The sequence below is a fragment of the Brassica napus genome, chromosome A9 (genome assembly GCF_020379485.1).
Source record: "Brassica napus cultivar Da-Ae chromosome A9, Da-Ae, whole genome shotgun sequence".
Taxonomy (NCBI): Eukaryota; Viridiplantae; Streptophyta; class Magnoliopsida; order Brassicales; family Brassicaceae; genus Brassica; species Brassica napus.
Genome location: NC_063442.1, coordinates 24,558,823 through 24,571,027, shown reverse-complemented (window position 1 = coordinate 24,571,027; position 12,205 = coordinate 24,558,823). Strand labels below are relative to the sequence as shown.

The 12,205-nt window shown below is 35.1% G+C and overlaps 2 protein-coding genes across 2 annotated transcripts; both read left to right on the top strand.

Annotated features, from left to right (window-relative positions):
* Positions 1–507: 507 nt before the first annotated feature.
* Positions 508–3,240, top strand: LOC106421046 (cysteine-rich receptor-like protein kinase 11). Its single transcript, XM_013861899.3, has 7 exons — positions 508–1,436; positions 1,515–1,652; positions 1,735–1,856; positions 1,951–2,161; positions 2,235–2,472; positions 2,563–2,722; positions 2,812–3,240. The coding sequence occupies exons 1-7, from the start codon at positions 593–595 to the stop codon at positions 3,106–3,108; spliced, it is 2,010 nt and encodes a 669-aa protein (XP_013717353.1). The 5' UTR covers positions 508–592; the 3' UTR covers positions 3,109–3,240.
* Positions 3,241–10,545: 7,305 nt separating this feature from the next.
* LOC106421021 lies at positions 10,546–11,051 on the top strand. Its single transcript, XM_013861868.3, has one exon. The coding sequence runs from the start codon at positions 10,546–10,548 to the stop codon at positions 10,813–10,815; it is 270 nt and encodes an 89-aa protein (XP_013717322.1). The 3' UTR covers positions 10,816–11,051.
* The last annotated feature ends 1,154 nt before the right edge of the window (positions 11,052–12,205 follow it).

Sequence of the window (12,205 nt, the reverse complement as noted above, 5' to 3'; positions counted from 1 at the left end):
AGTTCTCTTGAGTCTGACCACCACTTGATCTATTCTAGATGGACTGTTGATAGAAAGAACAAAAAACATGAATGCACTGCACTGCCCGATTATAGCTTGAAACACACAACAACAAAAAATCGGTCTAGAGATTGAATTATATCACAAACAAAAAGGTAGAATCTCTAAATCCTTCTGAAAGATGGGAAAGTGTTAACAAGGATTAGAGAGAAAACTCTCTCTAAAGGTAGAGAGAGGTTAATTTGTGGGCCTATTTTTCTAACCAATATCCCAATACTTTTGGTCCACCTACCACTGCCAGGAGGCTGCCACTGCTTCGCTGTATAGTAATTACTTCGTGTCGTACTCTGAGTCCACATTTGAAACTTTCAACATTATTGTGTGAACAAAGAAAAAAACTTTTGACTTTTAACTTTGAATTTTGACTTTCAAAATCTGACTTTTGACACTCGCTTTGATGACCGTATGTGCATGATTCACGTCGATATCAACAATAGAAATTTCGGAGATTCCATAAGCTGGTAAGACACGTACATAGATGCGTAAATACTAAAAAGACTGATTTTGGTTTTGCTGTAATCTCTTAAGAAAAATGAAGACGAGTAGTTTGTTTCCAATAATACTCTGTTTTGTCCTCATAAGCTTTGGTGGTTCATCAGTTTCAGCACAAACATGTATGAACAATGGGAATTTTAGATCCAACGGCACGTACGATGCAAATCGCCGACTCATCCTCTCCTCTCTTCCTTCCAATGTCACAGATCAAGACGGCTTCTTCTACAACGGTTTGATCGGACAGGAACCAAACCGTGTCTACGCAAGAGGGATGTGCATCCCAGGATCAACTTTGGAGGACTGTTCTGATTGTATCAAGACCGCATCTGATGGTTTGATGGAGAGTTGTCCTAACCAAACAGAAGCATATTGGTGGCGAGGTGAGCCCACGCTTTGCCTTGTCCATTACTCCAACAAATCTATCTCCAGTTCTGCAAATCTGGATCCGCGTGTAACTCTCACAAACACTGGAGATCTAACCTCAAATCTAACAGAGTTCACGAAGATATGGGAAGACTTATTAGTTCGTATGATTGATGTAGCGTCTACACCAAAAAGCACGCCGTCCTCTAGTAATAACTATTATACAGCGAATAGTGCAGTCTTAGAAACTTTCCAGGATATATATGCATTGATGCAGTGCACACCGGATCTTTCATCTGGTGATTGTGAATATTGTCTGCGACAGAGTGCAAGAGACTACCAGTCATGCTGTGGTCAGAAGCGAGGAGGCGTTGTTATGGGGCGAAGCTGCTTTTTCCGTTGGGATTTGTATACATACTCTAAGGCTTCTTTTGAAAACATTACGGTGGTTTCTTCTCCTCCTCCTGTGAATGTGCCACAAGCTGCAGGCGATGGAGATGAAAACACGACCGTCAATGGTAAGTATTTTCACAGATAAATTAATTACTGTTAAAACACAATTGAAATATTTGACATTTATTTTCTGTATTTGTTAGAAAAAAGTAGCAAAGGAATTTCAGCTGGAATTGTCGCGGCCATTACCGTTCCGATTCTTGTTACCATCTTAATAGTGCTTGTTCTAGGTCTCGTTCTATGCCGGAGGAGAAAATCATACCAAAGAACTGAGATTGAAAGTTAGTTACTTGTTCCATCTCTTTATAGTTTTCTCTAGCAGAAGAAAATAATAAGCATAACTAGTACACCCTTGCTTTACAGCTGATAGTGATATTTCAACTGAGGATTCATCTCAATACGATTTTAAGACAATTGAAGCTGCAACAAATAAGTTTTCAAGCACTAATAAGCTCGGGGAAGGTGGATTCGGTGAGGTTTACAAGGTAAGGAGGTCTCTGTTTTACAGTTTTCTAAGTTAATATAGGTGTCATAAAAGTAACCAACGTACGGTATTTTGTTTTATTCAATGTTATATAGGGTAAGTTACCAAATGGGACTGAAGTAGCTGTGAAGCGACTGTCGAAAAATTCAGGGCAGGGCACAAGAGAGTTCAGGAACGAGGCTGTTCTTGTGTCAAAACTTCAACATAGGAATCTGGTTAGGCTTCTTGGATTCTGTATGGAAGGAGGAGAAAAGATTCTCATATATGAATTTGTTCCCAACAAAAGCCTTGACTACTTCTTATTCGGTATGATTCTCTTTCAAACTCGAAGGATTCTTCCTCAGCTTTAGACTGATTGGTCGTACATGGAATTTTGTAGACTTTGAAAAGCAAAGTCAGCTAGACTGGACTCGGCGTTACAAGATCATTGGAGGGATTGCTCGAGGGATTTTATATCTTCATCAGGATTCACAGCTGATAATCATTCATCGTGACCTCAAAGCCAGCAACATTCTCTTAGATGTCAACATGATCCCAAAAATTTCAGATTTCGGATTGTCAACCATCTTTGGAATGGAGCAAACTCAAGGCAATACCCACAGAGTTGCTGGAACCTAGTAAGTTTCATAATAGCTGAAACACACAAAGAATTTGTTAGCCGTTTTTCTATGGCATATATTTTATTAACCAAAGTTTTACGTTTTCAGTGCTTACATGTCTCCTGAGTACGCAATGCATGGTCAATACTCTATGAAATCTGACATTTACAGCTTCGGAGTATTAGTTCTTGAGATTATAAGCGGCAAGAAAAATAGTGGCGTTTACAAGATGGATGAAACTAGTACTTGTGGAAATTTGGTCACTTATGTGAGCATAAATTAATAAAGTCCTCATGTTCCATCAATCTAACATCTATAAACACATGACCAAGGTTCTTGATTTTTTTATTTTGTTAGGCTTGGAGGCTTTGGAGGAAGGGGTCACCATTAGAGCTGGTGAATCCTGCAATTGGAAGAAACTATCAGGGTAATGAAGTCACTAGATGCATCCATATTGCACTCTTATGTGTTCAAGATAATCCAAATGACCGTCCAATGTTATCAACTATCATCTTAATGCTCGCTAGCAACACAGTTACTTTACCAGTGCCTCAATTACCGGGTTTTTTCACAAGAAGCATGCACAGACTAGATCCTTTATCAGATGAATTAGTAGTGTCGAGTCAGTCAACTAACAAAACTTTTCCTCATTAGTTCGTAAGAGATCATATATATTTTCTCATATTTGATTTAATTTCTCCACGCACATAAGACACAGATAAGTATCTCTTTAATTGTGTTGTAAGTTGTAAACTGCATACTGCTATGATAAGTTTTATAATTATAGTTTTTGGTGTGGAGATCAACAACGAAACTGAAAATTAAGGCAATTTTTTCAGGTTATTTGCTCTCTTCAAGCTGATGCTGTAGAGTTTTGACCTAAGATTAATTAGAGTTCAAGTTATCTAAAATTTGGTATTAAGCTTAAAAGTAAAGACACAATTCAGTTTAATGATTGTGGGAGCTAAACCCTCAATCATAATTTTAATGTGAACGGAATCAAATTAGGGAAATGGTGGAAAAGTTTTTTATGAGCGGATCTCTAAAATAGCTTGCAAGAACGTGACTTAATATTAATGACAAGGAACATGATAAATACAAAGAACAAAACAAAAGATAAAACAATTCAGAAGGAAGTACTTTAGATATTGGGTGAGTAAGTCGAAAAGATCGAGAGTCTATCAATAATGATCTTGGTCTTGTGATTTTATATTTCTCAGTTTGTTCCAACTACTTTGTGTATCTAGAGCGCACGTGTCTTTCCTTGCTTTAGAGATCTTGGCTGTTTGTAGACTCGGAGCTCGTTGTCTCAAGCTGCGAGGTAAGCCTTTAGGCAAGAATAGATGGGTTTCGCTGAATGATCATGTCTTCATTGCCATTTCAATCTGTTTGATTAGACATTTACTAGGCTAGATTTGTGTGATAAATCTTGCTTTAATAGTTTCCCCTAACCCATTAAGTGACATGATTAGGCATTTACTGTGCAAACACTCGATTTTCTTCAAAAATTGCCGGCTGGTTTCCCATTATGTCACTTTTGCCGAAGTCGTATGCTGATTGAGGATAGATGTTTTTCCAAATAACCCCAAATTTGGTACGCCACATCATGGGCCTGCTGGTGCTTTCCCGAGAAGTGGGGAGGGGGGGGAGGTTCTGTTGATTGTTTTTAATGTGATCAATATTTTTTCTACCAAGAGGAATCTTGGGTTCGAGGGTAGTTTCTATTTCTATCCTCACACGAACTGTAAAATCCTCATAGAGATTCCGCGTAGAGATGAATGGAGAAAAAAGTATTTTTTTTATTTGAAGTGAATGAAGTTTCGATAGGAAATTTCAACCCTAGATGGATGTTGATTGCAGATATTTTAAGATTAGAGCCTTTATCTGATTGCCTCTGTGCTTTGGTTTGTAATTTGCGCGGGGAGCTGTCCACAGAGCCGTGTTCACCTTATCAATTTTGGAGCATTAGCCCCAAGCCCTCTCTCACATTAGTATATTTTGGAGTCTTCATATTCATAAATCATATAATTAATATATGATAATATGATAAAAACTATAATTATCTCTTAATAATTTTTAATAATATGACCATTTCTACTTAGTTGTTGTGAATATTAATTTCATTGTATATATTTTATTTTGAATGTCGAAAACATTTTCTTACATATAATTTGAGTTTGTATATACAATTTTCAGTTGTTACCAAAATATAATTTTTGTCATTAATTTTCATAAGATTAATTTTTCTTAAAAATAATTTTAAAATATAAGATAAGAAAACAATTTATTTTCTGGTTCGTATTAAAAAAAATTAATACGCATATTTGATATAAAATAAATTATTTTTGCTCTAGGTCCCTGATAGCCTTCGCACGGCACTGGCTGTCGATTGGCCTTCTTTTAGCAGGGCGAGAGTGTTCGATGTGCTAGACATTTTTGAGTCTGTAAGTTTTCTTCTTTACCAGGAGACAGGAGGAATCATCTGACCTAGAAGCCGGAACCTGGAAACCGGAACCTAGAAGCTGGAACCCATAACCAAGAGATCGGCGTCCTGCTCTAACATGAATGTTCTTGCTCCTGAATTAAATTTCCCTAACAGTCTGTATACATTTTAGTCAGGAAATGGGTTGCCAGACATATACTCAAGGCTAAAGAAGATGTTCTCTACACAAAACCAAGTATCACAAAACTCAAAGCCTTTTCTTGGAAGGTAAATGCTTTTCAAATAATCTGTCATTTTATTTAATCAGATGACATGTAGTAGTGACAAGGAATTTGAATCGTCTCCATATGCGAGGTGATGATATTTGTCTAAGATGTATAGAACTTGATGAGTCTGTAAATCATGCTATCTTTAAATATCCACGTAAGCATGGTCTCGACACTCTTGCCTTTACACCCTCTCATCAAAATATGTCCCATGTGCCCATCATAAACACTAACATGGATTATCTTTTTTTGGAGGAAGAAAAGTATTGAAGACTCGTAAATGGACAGAGATCTTTATCCATAGATAATTTGGTATCTATAGAAAGAAGGTAATGATAAATATTCAGAGGGATTGGTAGAGACCCACTTGAGCTTATCAGATATGCATAAGGAGAATGTCAAGCATGGTTCACAGCAAAGGAACCAACTGATGGGGTGAATCATACATCATTAGTAACATCTGAGGTCTTAAGCTTAGAGAATATATGCTTGATAGATGATTATTGGACCTCTACATCAATCTTCAGTGGATGTCGATGGGTTTGGAAGATAGCTCTGGACACACATAACTTATGGGTTAAGAAATCAAAGATGAAGAGAATCTGCTTTGCATTCGGAGCTGGAAGCGCTAAACTGAGAAATGGACAGCATGTTGCAACATTCAACATGTCAGCATTTTGGAACTGATTGTAAAGACCTGATACCGATGATAAATGAGTCCCAGGCATGGCCGACTTTATTGACAGACCTAAACGAGATACAAAAACTGAAGAGAAGATTTAATGATTTCAGGATATCCTATATTCTTCGGGAACATAATGAGACTGCTCATTTTTTAGCTAGAATTTCTCGATCTTTTCATAAGGCTCTATGTTTTGTCGGTTATTCTGTTATGGTATGATTATTCATATCACATCAAGTTTATGTGATAAAAGAGAAATTCTTGGGTTCACCCCCTAGAGTGAACCTGTAGGTTCACCAACCAATAGTGTTTAAGTATTTGATATTTGATATCTTTTAAAAAAGGAAACAAAATTGAATTTCCAAATAAGATTATATTTTTAAAATAAAACAATAAAAATACATAAAAATAGTTACAAAATAAAAATAAATAAATATTGTTAAACCTTTAGCAAAATACTAAATCCTATATCCTAAATCCTAAACTCTAAACCCTAAATTATAAACTTTAAATCTTAGATAAACCATAAACCATTGGAAAATTTTAAACCCTAAATCATACATTAAAAACTAAATCTTAATAACACTAAACCCTAAACCCTAATCACTAAACCCTGAACCCTTGGATAAATCATAAACTCTAAATCAAAAATATTTAAAATTAAACCCTAGAGTTTATGATTTATCCAAGGGTTCATAGTTTACCCAAGGGTTTAGGGTTTAGTGATTAGGATTTAGGGTTTAGTGTTATTAAAATTTAGTTTTTAATGTATGATTTAGGGTTTAAGATTTTTCAACGTTTAGAGTTTATCCAAAGTTTAAGGTTTCAACGTTTAGGGTTTAGGATTTAGGGTATAGGGTTTAGTATTTTGCTGAAGACTTAACAATATTAATTAATTTATTTTTTGTAACTATTTTCATGTATTTTTATTATTTTATTTTAAAATATAATCTAATTTGGAAATTCAATTTTGTTTCCTTTTTTAAAAGATATCAAATATCAAATACTCAAACACTATTGGTTGGTGAATCTATAGGTTCACTCTAGGGGGTGAACCCAAGAATTTCTCGTGATAAAATGGCCTTTAATTTTTTTTCCAAGAATTGTACTATGAAAATTAGTTAACTTCAACGAAACGAAGGTTGAATTTCATAATATCAAATAATTTCAACCGAAAAAAGTATTAAAAAAATATGAACCAAGGAAATAATAATTCACATATAATATATAATCCAACTTTCTAAATAAAAACAAAAGTGAAATAAAATATTTCATAAATACAAATTTTCTAGGTGAATCTCGGGCCAACCACTAGGTTTTATTAAAGTTGTAACATTTACACCAAATCGAAGATTTAAGATTTACAGATGTCAGAATATTTTCCCAAAATGTACCGCTTAACGTTTTTGGTCCTCTTGTTTGCTAAGCCAATTGATAAAGTAATTCCTACGTAATTTAAAGGACATTTTACAATGGTAGTTTGACGTTTATTAATATTGAACAATTGTGATTTACTATATTATTGGTTCTTTAGAATCTTTACCCGTGGATTGCCATTTATATTATGCCATTTTTCCCAAAAATAATTATCGATAAATTCGATACTGTACTTTGGCTGACCTTACATGCACATATTAAGAGTATCTCTAATATAAAAATTTTTTTTCCAAAATAGAGTAATTTTATAGTAGAGTTGAATTTTACTTCAATCCTACTCTACTTAAAAATGAAAATAGAGTAATAAACAAATAAAAATGAATTATTTTATTTATGGAGTAAATTAACCTTTTATTCCGCTAGAAATTGAAAAATAGAGTAATGAATTATTTTCTTTCGGTTACTTCACCCCTCTTATTGGATTTCTATTTTCAAAGGGAAAGAAATTGAGCTCCCTTTTCTGTTTGTAAATTTTTTTCGATCAATAAATCGATCTTGATTTTCTGAATGCGGATCTAGCTCTTCGCTATGGCGAGTCTTTTGGTGTGTGTTTCAACCATAAACAGAGCTGGTTACAACGATGATGTTTTCCTCTGTTTCGGATTGAATCAATAAAGGTCCGATCTTGTTTGATCAGCAATATCTCAAGGGTACTCTCTTTCTTCATCTTTACATATCCATATTGCTTTTCTGAGATCTTATACCTTATTATCAGTTATGCTTGATCTCTATCTTTTGAGGAAGTCAATCTTCGCTTGTAAATTGTGATAGGCCAAAGTATTTCAATAAGATAAAGAATCAAGTATTGCATGTTTGTCTTCATCGGTTGATCCAATTTAAGAAAAGTTGAAGCTTACTCTCCGTAAGTGTTTCGACAATGACTGAGGTCAATTGCTTAAAGCTTTTTGGTGAATTCACATCTGGTGTAAATGTTGAAGTTTTTGAGGCAGAGGCATTTAAGCAAATAGAATCAATTTCAGATTTGTTCTTCAGAGTTTGGATGCGGCCACCGGCTTTGGTAAATTTTCCAGTGAAGAAGCAACTCGTTCCACTCTGCAACATGTAGCATCTACCCTTGCTTGATTTTGGACACAAGTGAGGTCATGGATTACTTTTTTGGCGGTTAAAGAATTTGTTACTTTTGATTGTCTTTTGTTTTTTAAGAGGTCCTCGATTATTTTTTTGGCAATTACAAAGTTTTCTGAAAATAAAGGAATGCAGTGTAATTTAAAAAAAAAAATTGTAAAACAATGATATATGTGTTCAAGTGACTTATGCTTTAATATATAAGGGATTATGCCAATTTGGTTAAGTTCTTATGCATCATGCTTCCTAATTCTTAGGTTGTACCAATTTTGCTTAATTCCTTTTCTCTTGTAACTGTGTGATATCTTCTATGGGAGAATTATTAAATGAAACTTTTTTTAAAAAAAAAAAAAAAAAAAGTGAGTAAACAGCTTGGTTAATACAAAGTATTACTGCTTAATATCTATTAATCTAACTTTATTTTGAAGACTGTAAATCTATTGTGTAACCCTAGAGTCTATGTGGATTTGATCACTAAGTACTACATCTGAACCTCTTATTTGAGAGAGTAATTTACTCATTAGGGTAATTTGAGTGATATCAATATCTAAACCGACAGTTAAGTTATATGCAATATATATTAAATATACCAAATAATATAATAAAATTAATATAAATGTCAAATTTCAAAAAATAAAATACACTAAAATCAAATATTTTTCTTATCTTAAAATAAATGTATTTTAAAATAAAAAATCTAAATAAGAAAACTTTTGTAAATTAATATCTTTATAAATTATTAAAATTTTATAGTCTCAATATTATTAATTTATAGAGATTCTACTGTATATGTTGCTACTCCTAAAATATTCAAAGGTTTACACTTTACATGAGAAAGAGGTTGTCTCCGCCTCACGGCTGAGTACGGGATTTAGCCAAAATTTTTTTTTTTGGTCCAGTATGCAATTCGTTTTTAAATGACTCGTATGACGTCGGTAAGGACGGCATATTTCGGCTTTTTAGTGGACTCTATTTCGTGCGTTAGAAACCTTTCAGCCTCACGGTGGGCGCCAATTGTTGAATCCTAAATCCGGTAACAGGGAATTTATAGACTAAACAAAGATATAAGTATAATTAATGGGGGCCAAAGGTTTCGTTTAAGGAAGTGTTTACAAAAAGCCAAAGCGAAGAATAAAAGAAGAACTCCTAGTCGTAAAGACGAACTTGGGATTCTCGCTACTTTTATCTCCCTAGTCTTTTTCTCTCTATTTTTCCCTCCCCTCTCCGTAATCCTTTTTCCTTCTTTTATAGATTTTAGTTGCGTGGTTTTGTGGGTGCGTCGTGATTACTTTCTGACACGCTACAGTGATCGGTGGATTGTCAGTGAGTAGGTTCGGCGCCGCGGTAGGAGCCTCGGCCTATTCCTTCCTATCGTTCGGTGGCGTGTTGTCAGGTCGTCTCAGGGAGTTGGTGAACTGCTCACCCTGATGTGATGATGGCATTCGGCGCGGACCTTGCTTCCTTTTATGGGCTTCGTCGTGTCGCTCCTGTCTTAGGCTCAGTTTTAGGATCGGGCCGTGTCAGCTTCTGGGCATTGGCACTTAGCGAGGCCCATATCTAATAGTGATGATGACGGAAGCTCCGGAGTTGGTGCCCAACAACTTGGCAGTGTGGCTAAGGAATCAAAACTATTAATTCTTAGGTTCCACCAATTTTGCTTAATTCCTTTTTTCTTGTAACTGTGTGATATCTTCTATGGAAGAATTAATAAATGAAACTTTTAATTAAAAAAAAAAACAAAAAAAAAAGTGAGTAAACAGCTTGGTTAATACAAAGTATGAAGTTGAGTTTAAAAAAATAATCAATCGAGTATATTTGCACGAGCGCCAAATAAAGTACAGGAAAACCAGGTGCGCGAAGCCACACTTGCCGTAATCAAAGACCTCTTAAAAGACAATATTGACCCTCGTCCGACTTGTTCTGAGTTGGGTACAATGGTAATTCGACTAGTCAATTCACCGAACTTAAACGACAAAACTTGGGAAAACCAGGGGAAGACAGCGTCTGGTTTTGCACTAACAAGCGGCAAAATCTAATCCTCGTCTTCTCTATTATATAAACGAACTCATCAAATCTCATATTCTTCATCGACAACTTTCACAAAGCAATTATCTATTTACACAACAAAAAACAAAGCAAGAGTTTTTGCGATTAAGAAAAATAAACACAGAGAAAAGATGAGTTCAAGGAGCAAAGCATGGTTAGTGGCAGCAACTATTGGAGCTGTGGAGGCCTCCAAAGACCAATTAGGTCTATGCAGGTGGAATTACATGATCCGATCGGTGAATCAACGTATCCGAAATAATGTGAGATCTGCTACTCAGGCGAACAGGTTCTCTTCTTCGTCCACCACCGTCGTGTCTTCCGGTAAAGATGGTGACAAGGCCAAGCAAGCTGAGGACTCTCTCAGGACAGTCATGTACTTGAGCTGTTGGGGTCCTAATTGATGAAGACAGATCTAAGACTTTTATTATATTTGCCATCGATTGGATCCGACAGGTTGTGTCTATGTCGGTGAAATCGAAAGCCTAAGAACCTTAAACAGAGACGCTATGAGTCTTGGGTTTTTTGATGGATTGTTTCGGGATACAATTAATAACGGATTCGAATTGTACAGGATGTAGAGATGAATATAAATGTTTATGTTAATGTTAGTGGAAATATTAGAAGCTTCCGTGATCCATTTGTTTGACTAATCAAGCTTGCTATTGTTTTTGCTATCGAACTTCACAATATGCTCTTCTTGGAATGGGATTTCTTAAAAGGCTTATTTGTGGTTTTAAAAAAAAAAGGAGTAATAATTGTTATGAGATAAAGTTTTAGATGATTATCCATTTTGCATATTATATTATTATTTCTCCATTAAATCACTGACTGATGTTATTGTTTAATATTTATTTGTGAAATATCTGATTCTTAACCGACTTTGCTCTACTTTTTTTTTAACACTGAAAGATTATATTCATTAACTGGAATCTTTTACATAAGAACAAACTGAAGGTCAAGCCAACAACTGATAACCAAAGCCGACGAGTTAAACAAACTCTCGGAGTCTTAAACCAGCGGATAAAGATCAATCCCTGGAAACATAATACATGTCGATTAAAAGCAAAAACCTAAAGATAAAAGCTAACAAACATAGATGAAAGCAGTGATGAAAGCTCCTAAGCAACAAGACATCCAAACTCCTATCGGCTCTTTGATGAAGAGAACTTGAAACTGATACCTCCCATGGTGAATAGCGCAAGCAAATTTAAGCAAGAAACCAAAGCTTCAGTCGGGGAACAGAACATAAGTTCTATAAAATTCACCCGACATTGACTAAGTCAACATGCGACAAGGTTACGTCAAGGAGAAGCAAGTTAAGGACAAGGTCTCGATCAGACCTTTAGGTTGAAGACAGGGAGCGAATCGCTTCACACCGTCCACCGACTTTGCTCTACTATATAAAGAGTATATCTGATTGAGATAGAAGAATATAATTAGATTAGCTTTTACCTCTTTTTCTCGTTACTCTCCATCATCTCATTATCATCTCACGCCTATTTTTCTCTTTTATTACTAAACATAAAATAATATATAAAGAAGAACAACATCAGACTTTTGCTTATTTTACAACAATAATTAGTTTTGTAGAAAAATGATAGGAAGAGAGAAGAGGAAAAAAATGATATAATGTATCTTGGATGGCTCTAGGTGATTTCAATGAAATATTAGGAAATCATGAGAAAGTTGGAGGAAGAACGAGACCAGAGGCTTCTTTTACAGACTTCAAGATGATGATGAGACAATGCGACTTTAGTGATTTACCTGCAGTTGGTAATCGTTTCTCCTGGT